The 17,097-nt window shown below is 36.8% G+C and overlaps 1 protein-coding gene across 6 annotated transcripts in view; it reads right to left on the bottom strand.

Annotated features, from left to right (window-relative positions):
• The window catches only part of PALLD (palladin, cytoskeletal associated protein), a 189,576-nt gene extending 179,863 nt beyond the window's left edge, over positions 1-9,713 (bottom strand). For all 6 annotated transcript variants that reach the window (XM_041427871.1, XM_041427872.1, XM_041427875.1 and 3 more), the window contains exons 1-2: positions 9,576-9,713; positions 5,616-6,674 (exon numbers count right to left, since the gene is read on the bottom strand). In XM_041427871.1, the coding sequence (XP_041283805.1) occupies positions 5,616-6,673 (1,058 nt within the window). In that variant the 5' untranslated portion in view covers position 6,674; positions 9,576-9,713. The remainder of the gene's footprint in view (positions 1-5,615; positions 6,675-9,575) is intronic.
• Positions 9,714-17,097: the final 7,384 nt, after the last annotated feature.

The following is a 17,097-nucleotide window of genomic DNA, read 5'->3' as shown; positions in this document are numbered from 1 at the left end:
TTCCAGATCTGCTCTGAAAGAAAATTCAAACTCTGGGGATGCCTGGAGAAGGCCAGGCCTTATCTGTGAAAATCAGCAAAAGCAAACAAACAAAAGACAAAAGAATAGCATGGTATGGTCCAATAAACAAAGAGCATAAAAGGAAATAAATGAGAAGGGGAAAAGGGCTAAAAGAATAATGAGGTCAACAGCAAATAGCTATTATGTTGACTTGTAAATGAAGAAAAAAGTCCAACAAAAGAAGACATTTTTGATAAAGAGAAAGAAAAAATATTATTGTGACAGAAAAATACTGAGGATGCTGAAATAAAATGTTCATATTGATATGAATGGGAATGTATTGAAGATATTTTATCTTCATTAAAGTGTAAATGAAATACTAAATGACAACATATTACTGTTGAGCAGATTTCTTAAAAGAGTGTACTGCCAGATTAAAAGAGCTAACAATATTTTTATATTTAATCTCAGCAATAAAAATTCTGTTAACACTTTCAGATGGTTGTCAACGCTCCCTCCATACACAGAAAAATATCCAGATCTGCAAATATAACATTTTTGACCCAAGGAACTTCTTAGTACAAGAATATTCTTCCATTCTTAACAAGCACCCTCTGTTTGCAAAAGGCTAGTAAGAAGACAGATTAGCAGGATTCTGCCCTGAAAAGATTAATAGAGGACTCTGGGAGATTTCTGTATAAAATTATGTTTATTGGGAAGACCTTTTAATAGAGAAAATTATGGGGAGAATATGAGAAAAATGTTTCTATTTGTGAGCAATTCACAACTAACTTCATGAATTATCACCCTTAGGAAATAAATGCAAGCTATTCTGGAGACACTTATTATTTACAAAGGGTTGCATAATAAGAAAACCATTATTTCTTGTTGCACTCTTCTAGACATTAATAAAGAATTATAACAACACTGAAATAGTGGAACAGAAACAATTGCATAAATTGTGGAAGTATTTTAGATCAATTCTAACTGCAAAATATTACATTTTGGGACTCAGGTAAGAATCACCTCAAAGATCAATACAGGACTTGATTTTTTTCATTGTATAAGAGCAATATATATAGTTGTTACTTATTTTCAAGTCACAAGAGCCCTCTCCTCCCACACAGAATATATCCTAATCTTTTTTATCTTTTATGAATTATTTCTGCAATCACTGTAGCTAACATAATATTTGTAATCTACTAAACTCTGTTTTTAAGACACATTAAGCATTTCATTGTTCAGAAGCAAATTTTGGTCTGGGTCAAGCAAACAAGAATGGAATTAGAAAATACTTTAAACAAGTTCATCATAAAATATCTTCACTAAAATTTCCATCTTGACTAACACAAGTATGTATATAAGCTAATGAGAATATTTTAAAAGCAGGACCTGCATCATCTAATTCTAAAATCTAACTCAAATAGTTAAGATTCTACAAATAAAAAAGTAACCTAACAATTTTGAAGATGGCTATTAAAGAGTTTCTACAAGAAAGCAAGGAACACACTCATGAAACGGGTTTTGTTTTTAACTGAGGACACCTAGAATGGTCAAGTATGTCCCATTACCACACATACATAAATAACTATCCACATTTGATAAAAATAAGTAGTACTAAAGCCTTGCCACTATAGAATTAGTAGAACATCTCTATCTCCCACCAAGGCATTGGTGTTTCACTACAACTACAAAATCTACTCATAAGAGACTTCAAGAAATAAACCTAAATTCTATCTCTAAACCACAGATTTTCCTACCTCATATCAAGTCCAGCAAAGAAGCAGAAAGTACACCTGGGATACCTCTTACTAAGAGTAAAAACTACCAAATTTCCAAGACTTAAAACTACCAACTGCTGTGTAGGTAGTTTAATCGCTCTTGTCCTGTACACTTGGGTTTTTACACAGCTGTGTAGATTTGTGTTAAGCATGACTTAATCTGATGTTCAGTTTTCTTTGCATCTGTACCTGATAGGTGGACTATGGTGGTGCCACAGTTTATTGTGTGTTTTTAGGTTTTAAAGCCTTTAAAGACTGTAAAACAGAGTAAGATTTTGAAGCAGTAGAAGTCAACATAATTTGGTTTTGTTATAAATTTAAGTACTGTGCTTTGCATTTGTTTCTGTATTTTCAAAGAACAGCTCTGTGTTACATGCAAGTAATGTTTCTAGGTGCAGATTTGGGGTATTTGTTAAAGCCAAATCTAGACAAACAGCACTTATGAGAAGAAAAGGAATATAATGAGAGCAAATTATTTCCTTAAAGCAAAGAAACCTTGTTCTTGTCATGTAGTATGTGGAAAGTGCCTTATTTTTAACTTTGATTTGGATTTTTTGGCATCAATTTGCTGTGGAGAAAGGAAAATAATATATTTTGCACAAAAATTTCAATACCTCATGCTACAGAAGCTGGGTGAATATCTGTAAATATTTCAATCATAGCTTACAGCTCAAGGTAGATGTCAGAAAATACTTTAATCACAGCTTACAGCTCCAGGCTTTGAAGCAATTAAATATTCAGGTGGTGAGGCGAATGCTGAAGAGGTCTAAGTCACACCCAGCTGGAATTTGCTTTAGCTAGCTCAAGGCCAATATGAGTATTTTAAACACAGCATTGCTGATGCACTTTGAAGGACTGCTACTGACTGATAAATTCGTTTTGAGAGTAACAGAAATTGTGTTTCAACTTATATTTTACATCTTTTAGACCTTTAGAAGACATATCCTAGAACTTTTCAAATCATTATGTGCCTTCCTAGGTCTTAGGCTGGAATCTGGAATCTTACAGAAATATAAGAATTCTTCTGACCAGTAACAAAATATTCATTTTAAGAAATCTGATTTTCTGCTAGCAGAACTAGTAAGTTAGACATTGAACTTTGGAAAAAAAAAATTGAAATGTAACTGATTATTTTCTTTTGGATTTCAACACTAAGATTCTAATTGTAGTTCTGTTCTGTCAAAACTTTTTTTTTTTCTATTTATAGTACAAAGCTACTTTGGTCAAGTTTTGTCACTCAAACCTTAACACTTACTGTTTTACTTTCAGCTGTGTATGGCTATGAACATCTAAGGAAATTAAAATTTAAGAGGTTTTCCTAATCAAATAACCTTCAAATATACACCGTGTCCTTACACTACATTTGATGTTTTCTTCAATTATACTAAGATTCTGCAACATTGTTATCTTTATCCTCATAACAAAAGTAGCAGGATAAAGAAGGATTCTAGCTCAACTTTGCATAGGCTGAGGACTTAGAAAGTTTAACTACAAAAAAAGCTATGAAAAGGGAAGAAAGCCAGTTATAAAGATTACTTGGGTCCAGGATAAAATATGAGGCATAGAAAAGCAGTAACATGCTAAAAGATCAGAAAAGCCTATGTAGATTCTTTTGGAGGCCTTTTGCTCTGGTGTCAGTTGGATGATTTTATAGTTGCCAGTGCTTGATGCTGCTTAAATACCAGCTGTATTCATTATTACACTGGACAACTTTTTGAGTGCCTGGCGAAATAAGAACTTTGTGAGTTTCTTGTCACCATTGTTAATTCCTTATGACTTTAGGAAATGTGGCTTCCAGTTTTCTTCCCAGCTGAGGCAAAAAAAAAAAAAAACCAAAAAAAAAACCAAAAAAAAAAAATCACAAAAAATCCTAACTGCTTTCTTCTTTAATCACACTTATCATACAGAGTTCCAAAAACAGCCTTTACAGTGGCTGTGTTATTGAAACTGGGTTTTCTGGGAAGAACCAGAAGAGCTGCAGCTTGGCTTCTACAGATTCTATTGCTATATGAAGATGTACAGACTATGGCTGCCCTGGCTCATGCCCTTGTCTGCACCTCCTGTTGAGGTTTTGCATGTGCCAAATGGCTCGCTCTTGCACTTCTCACACCAGGTAACTGTTCAGCTTGTTCCATAGCTCTTCTTTTGGCAATGCAATACAATGCTTTCCTAATACCCATTTCTACTTTCTACCTATTCATAAACCTTCACAAAAAGCTTAACACCTTTTACACATTTCTTTTTCTGGCCAGTTTCTTCAGAAAACTGTAAATATTTTTAATTCATATGACTATGGTCTGAAGATTGTTTTCCACATATATAACAAACCAGAAACCCAGTCTAATGAAACAATTGTCTAAGTAAAGTGCTTTAGAAAAGTGGATTATTTTCATTACCAAAATACAAGAGAATGGTCAACTATTTTTGGATCATTGATGTTTTGCTTTATTTTAAAACCATATAAAACTCCCATTTACAGAAAATACTTCTGAAAGTAGCACAGACATTCTTCATTTGCTCTGCAATATGTGGGTGGTTTTAAATAGGCTTGTCTTTTTCCACTGCAGCAAATTAACTATTTACTGGATATATACAGGATACACCATAAAACTCCTTTTCATATCCAGAAAGAAGGACAGTGATGTGCCTAGATGATAATATGAAACTGTTTGGAAGTTCCTAGTAATGCTTTTATAGATAAAAATCCATTACATATTTTTTCTGTATGCTTTCTCATCTGGAAAGGACCCCCTCCTTTCCCCAACATTCAGACTTTAGAGTCTCACCCAAACATCGCTCAGGTGTTTGGTGCCTCTTAGCCCCTGAGCGAGCCTTGGTTTTTGCTCTCTTGGCTGCACTGCAGTGCTCGCTTGAGGGCTCTGTGCCGCCCGTGCTGTGTGTGAGTGACCTCTTCAGCCAAGTCGGTGTCACTACAGAAAGGACACGCAAAAGAAGTGCATCGACTTCTGAAATGAGTAGTTTTTGAGGTGCAGCTGCTGTATTTTTCCTCTCTCGAAGATCCATAATGAAATAGAAGCAAAGGGGGAAATTTGTTTTCAATGGAAACTTTGAAAAAGTAATTTTTATTAGTAACTTCTTTCAATTGCCAGATGGAGAATTATTAATAATTATTAAATAAAACCAATTTGAGAATGGACCATGCAAGTGTATTAACTTGACTGTCAGGGAGCTTTGCAAGAGCTCAAAAGGATGGCATGAATCATATTTGCCACAATGCAGCAATGGCTGCATCTACAGGCTGCTAACATAGGACAATTATGGGTGTCAAAAGGGATACAAGACAGAAGTTACAAACTAATTTATATGTGATTACTTAAAACTTTACTTGATTTTACAATAACCAACTATTATGTCAGCAATGTTTCTCATTACTCATTTCCTCAGTCATTAAGAGCCTACTTATTTTATGATTCTGCTCAAGTTAAAATTCAGAAAAACAGTTTACATGGATCTTGGAGACATTCTAATTATTCAGCAGTAAAAACTGTATCATCTTCTTGAGATATGCTCTTTAGGAACAAGCTGTCTCTTTTACCCAGATTGATGAAGTAACAATCACACTGAATGCTGCTAGAGCAAATTCTGTTTCTAATTTTGCCATGTGGCTCTTAAATGAAGCAGATTTTAATTTCCTAAGCAAACAGAGTGAAACATTCTAGTGAAATAAGGACATTAGAATGTGTTAATATTTGTGCTTCATAAAATTGCATGATTGACTTCTCTTATGTGACTACCTCTAAGCAGGTCACTGTCATACCTGTCCTTAGGTATCTTCCACAATCAGGTGACACAATCTGGTGATTTAGCACTTACCTGACATCAGGGACTGGGTTGCCAGCAACTCTGCACTCCAGCAACACTTTGTTTCCTTCGGCAACTTCCTGGCTCCGGAGCTTCTGAGTGAATAGAGGCGGTGAAAGCTCATGCTCTTCCATGTTGATGAAGGGACGGCACAGGACCATTTTGCTCTCCAGGATGCTCCCCCTTCCAGAATAGTGTTCTCCATTCCCATCCATACCCAGATGAACTCCAGGTAATTTTTCCTCAGGTTCAGTCTCTTGATGTGGTTTGTCAAACTCCTGGTTCACCAAGGTACTTAAAGCTGGTTGTTTCTTATTAGGTGACAGGTATCCACTGTCTGGAGAAGAAGAGTCCCCATCGGGACTATGGCCTCTTGTCTTTGCTGCTTGTCTAAATATAGATGATAACTCCTCTATGAATGTGGCAGCTTTGTCACACAGCTTGTTCCTGAAAGGAGCTTCTCCCTGCAATGTCGATTCAGAGTTTGGGCTTGTCTTAGGCATACATGGACCACCTTTCTCTGAATATTTCAGGCTTCTGACAAAGCTGGGACTAGCAGGTAGAAAAGGTGTGGTGCTTGCTTGTCTCCTAGAAACTGTGACAAAACTATCCTCTGTCTGAGGTGCAGTGGATTGCTCTTTCTGATTCCGTGGGAGAACATGACTTGCAGCAGATGAAGTCCAACTGCTTGCTTGAGGTGTTGGTAAAGTGTCTTGCTCATGCAGGTCGCTGTCCCTGAAAGAAGGGTTTTCTGAAGGGCTAGAAAGGGGGGTGTTGAGATAATGAGTAAAGTCTGGTGCTGTGTTCTCATCTTCCTCCATGGAATTTGCAATGGCTTCTCGAGCTATGTCAAGGCTCTTACTTATCTCCTCCTGGGTAAGGAAGGCAGAAAGTTCATTTGAAAATTCACCATTCTGTGTGTCTGACAGGGAATCACAGAAAAAGTCATGGTAAGATGAAGCTTCTGACATATTTTCGGGATATCCCTTACTGCTGCCTCTTTCTGGAGAGTAAGTCTCCTTCAGCATTAAAGAAAGAGGCACTGCCCGGCCACAGCTTCTGTCTTGCATCCTGGAAGACACAAGAACAATTCCTTAATGAAAAAAGTTATATCCCAGTTCCCATAAACTAGACACAAAGCTGTAAGGTAAGCAGAACATAATGGTGTATGACATATCATAAACCTTGTTTCCTATTAGAATGAGCCAGGACTGCAAATTGTCTAGGTGGAAATTAGAACATTTAGGAGTAATTTTTCTCATTAATCTTCCCTCAGAAGTATGAAGACATCCTTTGCCTGTATGTTGCCTAGCACAATCTCAATTCTACTGGATCAATATGTATATATGCTGTTATTTCACATCTGATTGGTTTTTTTACGTCAATTCTATTACACTTCATTTTTTTTCTAGTTTTAGCCTTACGAAGATTTTGGGAATATATTTACTTTTCTCTTTCCCATAACATTGCCTTCCAGACATTAAACCATCAAATTCTGAGAGAAGTGTTCAACTTGAAACTATTATGAGGATACACACAAGGATATTTGGATTAGAAATTCCAAGCTATCCTTTCTGTTTAATGTTGATAATGTGTTTAATATTATTTTACTTATTGTGCTAATATTTTTAACTTGCCATCAATTTAGTAGCACTTTGCTCAACACTGCAAAATGAAATATCAAGCTACCATATGCTAGAAGTAAAGCAGTGAAGAAATAAATTTCACAACATATATATCATTCTGCTCAATGGAAGTGCCAGTTTCACAAAGCAGGTAAGCATTTATGCCTCTCCAGTTTCCCAACATGACTTCAGAATTAGGATGAGCCTTCTCTTTAAAGTCAGCAAGAAACAAGACATCAGGGAAACCACACTTTCCCCAAGGCTAAGATTAGCCTGAAAATCTTCTTGCTGAAATGTATTTGTCTAACTGGTCACCAGATTGTGGCTGATGAGATCTGAAACATAATTATTGTTTCTGCAGAGCATTTAACTGAGTTGAACATCAGTGGTTTTAATTACCCTGAAAAATTCTCATATTCTAAAGATAATTTCTACAAGAAAAAAGTTTACATAAAATTTTAAAAGAAAAAATTTCATTTAATTCTCTACTGATAGTGGAGAAATGGCTTGACAATCATGAGATGCACTCAGATGTATTTTACATCAGCTTGTGCAGACTCCTACCTGTAGTGACTAAACCAGGGCTTACCCAGCATGTAGTCATTAAATGACTGATAGATTATTGGAATTCTTGGCTTAGCATATTTGTCTCTTGATATGCCTGTTTGTCTTGCCAACAGATTACAACTCAGCGCATAAAAGAGAAGTCTAAGAAACCCAAAGCACTTAAGGTTTGATAAATGTTTTTATAGAATTCAGTGATAAGTTTATTATGTGCTAGGATTATATTTTCCTTTCCTGTTATCTGTGTTTACAGGGCAACAAATTTAGCAACCATGCCAATCCCTTGTCAACAAAATCTAAAAAAGCATATACAGTATAACTGATTACCACATAGCAGCTTTAAAGAAAGAATCTGAGAAGCCCAGCAAACAGCTGGTCTAGAGGCTCAGCTGTTCAGGCATAAACTGGATGAATGCCAGAGAAACAAGGGTTAAAACTGCAGAGTTTCTGCATCCTTAAATCTTAGTTATTTTTAAAACTTTGTATTCAAATGAACAAAGGTGCTATTTAGACAACACAGAAATATCTGTGCTTCAATTTATATCTTTATTTAAATCTGAAAACACACTCTGGTTCCTAGCTTGTTCACATCTCAAAGCGACACATGACATACTCAGATAAACTTCCCTGACTTCCAACACCAAGCTGCTCTAATGTTTCAATGAGCTGTTTCATGGATAGAAGGACAATTTTGCTTATTGTTAGCCACCCAACATGATTATTAAAATTAGTTTATTATGAATTAACATATTTCTTCCCAATACTCAGCTTTGTCATTAGAAAAATATAATGGCTACATATATTGTAATTTTCAAAGCCTGGTGTCTAAATTTAGGTGAATCAGTCTATAGCTGGATATTTAGATAAAGTTGATGGATTTAAATGTGCTGGTTAATTGGCAATTTCTAATGCTAATAAGCCTTCTTGGTGAGAATGTTCCTGAAAATGGATTCATATGTCTAGCTTTAGGGAGCTGAATGGAAGCTTCCAGGGGAAAGACTTTTGTCAGCCATACTGTAATACATAAACTGACTATTCTTTTAGAGCAACTTGTAATCACAGTGAACTGGAGGTGAAGTATTACTAACCCTATCAAGTAGCTTATAAGATCATAATTAGAAATTTTGAACGCTATTTCTAGCTTCTCTAAGTTAGACTACAATATATTTATAACAGTTTTCATCATCATTACTCATTAGGTAACCTGCAAAGCCATATACTGTATCATTTAAAGACACAAGCATAATTTACAATATTGCATGCAGATCAACATTGTTACATACAGACTACTTATGGGCTCCTATTTCTATATATTTAAAAATTATGCCCAAGTAAGACCACATTTTTTATCATGCAGTTTAAATACTTATTCAAAACCCAATACAGATGCTCTAAAGAATCATAAGGTAAATATTAAATTTGAAATGCATTGGATTGCAATAATTTCAGAAAAAAAAATAGAGTAACTAATCAAATCAAGCTTTTGTAGAGATATATAGTAAAATATGGAAAAACATAGAAAAATAAAGGACTCATTTAAAAAAATATATAAACATCCTGAATTTGCAAAACCTGCCAAATAAGAAATTATGATTTAACATGACCCGATTATTACTTAACAGGACCTATGTCTTCAAAAGAATCGTATGAAGGATGAAATGTACCTAGTAAGATTTTTTAAAACAAAAAAGGCACATAGCTTTTCTCTGAATTTTGAAATTCTGCAAAATTACTCCACAAACATAACAATTACGTTTAGTAGAAAACATAAAACAGATCTTACAATGAGCAGGCCAATATGAAGAGTTCAAGTATAATTAATAGGTAAAGTTGTTTATCTCCTTCTCTATCTGAATAGGCTTAAAGTTGCTCCAGCCTTCACTGAAGCTTGCTTGGTCCTTAGTCGAGAGGACTGTGGCCTGTGCGTTACATCCGTCCTCTGTGACTATGAAATTCGTACCCCACTCATCTATATTTGGTAACTGAACTCATGTTTCAGCAGACTGCCACTATCTGGAATTCCAGCAGAAGCAACGTTAGGCCTGGAAGTGGCACAAACTTCTGTGTGCTGACTACTCAGAAATTTAGAGAGCTTAGCCATTCCCTTTATTATAGCATTTTATGGTAATAGATTTTTAATTTTTTTCAACAACATTATTTTCATGATAATAAATAAAATGATTGCCTTTTTCTATTAAGAATAGTTTCAAATCAATAGCTTCCTTGTGTACCTTAAAATCTTGTAGAAAAGAAAAAATTAGGATCATTTAGGTTGGAAAAGACCCTCAATATTTTTGGATTTATGAGTAGAAATATGGCAACTTTTTGTAATAGTTGATAAATAATCTGCAACCATACACTACACTGTGCAAATAAATTAACCTACTGAATTTTCACATCTCAAGTGAAATAATAAAAGAAGTATCTCCCTCAGAAAAGACACAAAAAATCCCTGGAAAAGACACAAAAAACACCTGGAAAATACCCCACAACTCTGACACATGTATTAACACTGAAACAATCAAAATACATTTTTGGTTTCTATGGAGTTATGGAGTTATAGAGAATGTGTAACAGAGTCAATTCTCACTTACTCTCTCTGTTAAGGAAGTACTTTCACCTCATTAAAACTCCTGTGAGACTTTAGTCCCAGAAAAAAAACCCAAAGAAAACCAAAAACCCAAACCTGTCTAAAAGCACCTTTTCAAGCACATTATTTCTGTTGAAACTCAGTGAAAGGAAGAAGTAAACATGAAGACTGTTGGTTTAATCTAGAGACTTTATCACACAGTTTCCAGAAATAAAAGCAGTGTGTGGGCAACGTGGTTTCTGCCAGATTGCAACCTACTGGGTGTCACATGCTCCAGAGTAGATAGAAGAAATTATAGCTCCAAAGAGATGTTACAGACCTCCGTCCCTTCTGCCAGCATCCATTATATCTGCTCTCAGATTTGAAATCATTTTGTACACTGGCATTTGCTCTTAGCTCAAGGTCTTCTAGATACTGCCTTGCATTTTTTACCAAAATTTGTTCCTTGGCAGCAATGGAAGTGCAGTAGATGTACTCTTGTGACACAAGAGCACAAGAGACTCAGAGCTCCTACAGGATCCAGACCATCTTTATGTACCAAAAAGTGCCAGTACCACACATTCTAGTTCAGTGGTTGATTGAGCATCTTGGCATCTTCATACAGGCAGTTACTGTCCCCTAGTCACAGCTTGAACAGACTCACTGCTGGACTGGGAATGCTTCACAGTGTACACAAACCCCATTTTTGCAGCTTGACATCCTTACCGTGTTGTAGTGAAATTAGTTAAAAGGATTTAATTTCAGGTCATTTTACAGTGATTTCAGAGTGTCAAATAAGAACAGAACCATGATTCTAAAAATTTCAAGCTGAAAACCGTGCATAAAGAAGGAGCTGGTTATCCAAGAGTTAACCACTGTATGCCTAATTTTTAAGCAGTCTCCCCAAAAAGTAAAATCAAGGTCATTTTTCAGGCACTCAGCATCTCCACTAAATGCCTAAGACTTTGCCACCTTGGAATGGGAGTCAAAAATAGCCTGCATATAAACAGCAACAAGCTGCCTTGGGCTATCTTCAGCATTTTCTACAGGGAGTGGGTGGATGAAATCCTGGTTCTTGCAATTATGTGTTTAAATTTTCACTTCTGCGAAGAAAATATATCTGCCTGTAGATATCTGCAGAGATATTTTAAAAGAAATTTATCTTTCTGAATACAAATAAATTAGTTTTTGTGTAAATCAAGTATGCCCAATACTTTTTGTACAGCATGATAGAAATATTTGCCCAGAAAGTGAAAGATTTGTGTTCAATTAATTCATCTTCAACTGTTAATGAAATACTCTTCATAACCTGAAAATAGAGCAAGGTTTTATAAAGCTCTGTTAAGCCATGAATAAATTTTTCCCAGCATTCTTTTTCTATGATTTAGGGAATGCTTATATTTTTTGATGCATACTGAATATTTTGGAATCAATATCTTCCATTTATATTGCAAAAACATTGTGTATTCTCCTTTATAAACGTAGTAAAGGCAGTAAATCACTCTAAACAAATGGCAAACAGACTAAAACTTTGGAACAGTTACACATTTTGCAAGATAAACATGCATTAATAAGCAATGATGTAACAATTTAGGATTTGCACATAATATTTTAAAATTAATAATAGCATCAAACAAGATTAGAGATATACAGCTAATATGCTCACTCCATTCCTATTGCAGTCTTATGGAAAATTCAGCTGATGAACAGAACTCCACAGAGATAACAGTTTTCATTACCAATAGATTTGATGGAATGCAGCTGCAGTTTCCCTGAAACCTTAATAATAGTTTCTAACACTAGTCAGCTCAAGTCATTCCAAATCTCATCCCAAAAACCATAAAACTATTCTGGTTGTACAAGCTTACCATTTGATCTGATGAAGATGTTACATAATGCAAAAGGTTTTCATCATTAATTATGTAAAACCAAAATACAGCAATAAGCTCTTTACCCTAATGATTCATGTACTTACCTGAGAAAGCAGAGCACCTCTGTTATGGTCCTTGTTATTTTGTTTCTTACTCTAAATAGCAACAAGATAAAATACAAGTAGATAAGCAATCTCCTTTCCAAGACCTGAAGTCAAACCAGTATGCAAACTTCAAGTAGAAATCTCTAAGAACTGCTTCTACTTTAAGCAGCAGAGAGAGATACAACCTCCTTTACCAGTTGCCACAGAAACCTCCAGTTATTTTGAGTTACTAACAGACATATTTTTCCACCTCTGAAAGAGCAAAAAAATAATCTGGTTGCCTGTGCTTAAACAGACTGGGTCAATGTCTTGCTGTAGTTCGATGCCATATATAGCTTTGTTCTTTAGTTTTCCCTCAGTATGCAAAAAACACTTAATTGTGCTTGTATTTACTTAATAACAAATGGGTTTTTACATATCTAGAGCTAATATATGTTTTCATAGAGTGCGTTGTAAGTATCTACCTGTCATATATGTATGAAAGTGTCATATGTAGCAAGCAGTGTCGATGGTTTCAAATACATTTTTTCCAAGTTTCTCTGAGAGTATTAGGAGTGCAATGGGAAAGCTTATACACCTTCAGCTTTTCCTAGTAGTTACACTGGTAATTGGTCTGGAAGAAACACAGCAATTGTTAAAATTAAACTAATAACAGAACAGTAATAATAACTTTCAGCCTTCTTTTACAGAATATTTCATCAACAAAGAGATTGAGGGGCTGCAAGTAAGAACACATCAATAAACTTTGAAAATAGTACAGCTTACTAGAATTACCACAGCTGTGAATAGGAAAGGAAACCATAAAACAGAAAGGGAGGCTGAGTAACTCACAAAGAACTAATACCATTCTGTAAACTGGGAAAGAGATGAACACTTCTCAGTCCAAGATCTATAGTCTGCCTAAGGTCTTGATGAGGCAAACTACCTCATACTGAGAAACCTGTCATTCTGCTTCCCTTATCTCAAGACTACCAGAACACTGGAATATCATTCTGCCTCAAGACGCCATCCTCTTTGTTAGCCGGGCAGGTAATAATGGAACACACGTACAAACAGCTACCTGACTGGCGAGTGCCCCCAGCATCCCTTAAAATTTCAAAGGAATTTTGTTAGGAGTTTGCACTCCTGTGCCCTGTGATTAATACACTTTTGCACCTGCGGCTGTGAAGCACATTGTGCTGTCACGGATTTATCACAAAGGCGAAGACACGTAGGGCACCGTTTGATCTTTGCCTACAAACACTGTGCCCAGAGTAGAGACGGCTCTGTCCCGCGTTACCTGAGAACGGGCGGTGCCCCGGGAAAGGCGGTGCTGTCTGAGCCTGCCCCTTGCCAGGCCCTGTGGTCATCAGACCCCCTCAGGACCGTGTCACCGTGACACGCTGGTTCCCGAGCCTGCCTCGCTGCCTGCCCGGACTCTTCACTCGCAGCCCCGCACACGCTCTGGTGCGTCAGGCGCTGAGGGGAAAACGCGGATGGGGTCCGGGTTTGGAGAAGCCAGTAGGCGCCGGTGAATGGCGACGGTGCTGGAGGTGAAGAGGTGCTGGCCACACCGGCGAGAGCGGCTGCTCAGGCGGGGCGGGCCGGTTGAGGCTCTGCGGTGAGGGACCGGGGGCGTGGAGGCTGCCGGTCTGTGCGGCTGTGGCGGCGGTGGGTGCCCACGGGCCGAGCTCGGCCTGCGGGAGGTGTTGCTGTCCAGTGCGCCATGGGGCTGCGGCCACACCGCAGCCGCTGGGCCCACAGCCGTGCCGTGGAGCTGCGGCCACACCGCAGCGGCGGAGCTCGGAGCTCACCACTGTGCCTCGGAGCTGCGGGCACACCGCAGCCGCTGGGCCCACAGCCGTGCCATGGCCTGGAAAAGGCCTTTCCGCTGCCCCGTTCTATTAAAATATTTAAGAAGTGTTATCTAGTGGTGTCAAAGAAAAGAAATGAGAGGTCAACAAACTCTGAATTGACAGTCTTCTGTGGTTCAAGTACAAAGGCCGTTCCACATTTTAGCACTTGGGAATGTATACAAATAAGAATTTGAGCAAGCATGTGTTACAACTGATTGTAGTATAAAAACTTAAATCAATTTCATGTTGAATTAAGAAGCAAGAGGGAAATGAGTGGAAGTTAAAGAAGGCAGCATCAATGCAATCTCATGAGGACAGAGAAAGCAAGGATGGAATTTGTCAGTGTAGCACATGACAATATAATTGAGATTATATAGTCTAGCATATAAAGATTTCAAATTATATTGTAAGTTTAAGAAATCTCAGTGTAGTCTTACATAATTTTCTGAAGAAAAGAAGGGAAATAAATTGGAGTTAAAACACTCTAGTGGAAAATCTGTGTACAAAAATAACACTAACTTAAACAAGTTGTTTGAAAGAACAAAAGCAGCCTGTTAACGTTAGATAGCTAATTTTTGTCCTGACTCTGCAAAGCAGAGTTAACCACTAGTCTCTTTCTTAAAATTGTTTTCTTTTAAGAAGTCCATATACAAGACCGTAGCTCTAATTTTGCCCAGTTTTGATTAACTTAAATGCTTTAAGTGTTACTCTTCTCTGAGTTGATTTTGTCCTGTATGCTGTACACGTTAGTCATATTCATTGTGGCTTTACCAATTCTTTTATTTTTAAATTAATTACATGTGTTATAACTACCTGTGCTGTATCTGAAAAGTTACTCATGCCTCTATGCCCTGTGGAGTATGGAACTGCTTAATTCTAAGTGCTGTAGTCCTCTTCACATTAGACATTACCTGTACCTCTGTGAAGATTACATTTCAAACAGAGCTGATTTTTTCTTTTATATAACAACTGCTTGCAATTATTCATATCATAAAATTCCCATAGCTGGGCAGTGAGAAAAATGCTTTATAGCATCACATGTCATCCTTTAATGTTATATGTGCTAAGATTTAGACTTTCCTCTTTGTGAGGAAAATGATCTCTATTAGATCATTTTTAGCTGCAAGCCTATAGTGCATATTTTACATGTTTATATTCACAGCCAGTCGTGTATTTGGATTCCTTCTTAGCATGTGAAATGTGTTTGATCTGAGCAGGCACAGACAGAGCTGAAGTTCAATACCAGATAAAAGCTTCTTTCTTTACAAGGGGATTAACTTTGAAAATGGAATGTGCTTCTTTCAACAAAATATGAGATGCTGATCTGTAGGAAAATAAATATTTACTTCTTTCTTCTTTTATCATAATACAGCTTTACATTGCTTCACCTTTGTAACAGCTATTGCATGCTGTCTTTTGATTATGCCAAATGTATTCCTGTGGCCCGTAGAAAGACTCCACCTGCCACCTAAAAACATGCCTGATGCCAGATAGGGGTAGACAGCTGTGTATTGCTGCCAGAAGTCACAGCACTAACAAAGACAAATGTGCAAGAATGTGACATCCATACGTCTGGGAAAAGGAATGAATGCTGAAGGAGGAACATGGAACAGCTGATTACTTCCACTGTTAGCTTCAGTGGAACTAAATTAAAAAAAAAAAAAGTTAAAACACAGCTGGCTATTTAGAATGAACTGCTGAGAGATTTGTCAGTCAGTAGCTCCTGTTAGGGAGACACTTAGCTTGGGGATATTTTTGGAAAGAGTTTCCCTGGAGTTGGAGAGACTTCAGGCCTTTTGCTTTTTTCTGATTGGCCAACAGACAGGTGCTGAAAAAGGTGGTGGCAGAAATATTGCAGACGTGGTGAATAACACACAGACAAGCAACAGCAACTTACTTCTTGTTAGTGATAGGCTATACCATGTGAAAATATAACAGCATTTTTCCTTTCTCTCCTTCTGTTGTGAAATGAAAAGAGATCAGACAAAGAACTGATTCATGTTGGTTGAAAATACAGCTGCCTGCATTTAGAGTTTGGGAGGGGCATGTTCTACCATAGCAAATGTGTAACACCTTAAAATTAAACCACGTGGGGTTTGTTGTGTTTAAAGAGTCTGTGTCCTTCAAACAGAATTGTATTATTGCATTATATATTAAAAACTTCCTTTTAGAGAGAAATCATGTAGCAAACAAACTGTTTTTAAAAATAGGTTCTTTTAGGAATGACAAAGTATGCCTCCAAGCTTGTAAGAGAGGAAGGAGCCTATCAGTGGCAATGACAACTTGTGTGGCAGCACTGAGAATGCTTGTATGTCTTCATTTTGGAGTCAGTTTCTAGAGCTTGGACCTCAAAATTGAATTCACTGGTTCTGTCAAAAGCAAGAATTAGAATTTTGACGGAGTACTGGTCTTGTACTGATAAGTCCATCTCTCACTCTAGGCATTACAGCTCCAGAGCCAGTGACTAAACATTGGTGGGGTTACAATCCTGACACTTTGGCACTGATGGATTGGAAAAATTGACAGTCAGAATTTTTTAAAGTTAAACAAGCTGTCAAACATGGTCTCTGTTTACACAGGATCCAGCTTTTTCTTTTTCCTAAAGGGTGATTGTTTCTGGTGAAAAAAATAAATTGCAGGGGTAAATTGAGTACATTTAGAAGGCAGTGATGAAAAATCATTAAAAAATGTATTTCAGACAAAACATGATAGTTTTTACTCACCATCTGACATGAAAAGTGCATGATAAGATGTGCACACCTCCATTCTGTCCAGTTTGCTGTCTTGATTACAATCAAGATAAAGAGTCAAAGTATGCAGTTATTTAAAGATGTGGTTTTCCATGCTTTAAATTCTCCAGCATCAGATGTGGACCTTGTATTGGTTTTTCTGTATCAAAGTAGAAAAAATTCATTTTAAATTCATG

The sequence above is a fragment of the Onychostruthus taczanowskii genome, unplaced genomic scaffold, assembly GCF_017590055.1.
Source record: "Onychostruthus taczanowskii isolate IOZ18803 unplaced genomic scaffold, ASM1759005v1 scaffold12, whole genome shotgun sequence".
NCBI lineage: Eukaryota > Metazoa > Chordata > Aves > Passeriformes > Passeridae > Onychostruthus > Onychostruthus taczanowskii.
The sequence above is the reverse complement of the archived record's forward strand: the minus strand, read 5'-3'. Positions and strand labels throughout refer to the sequence as shown.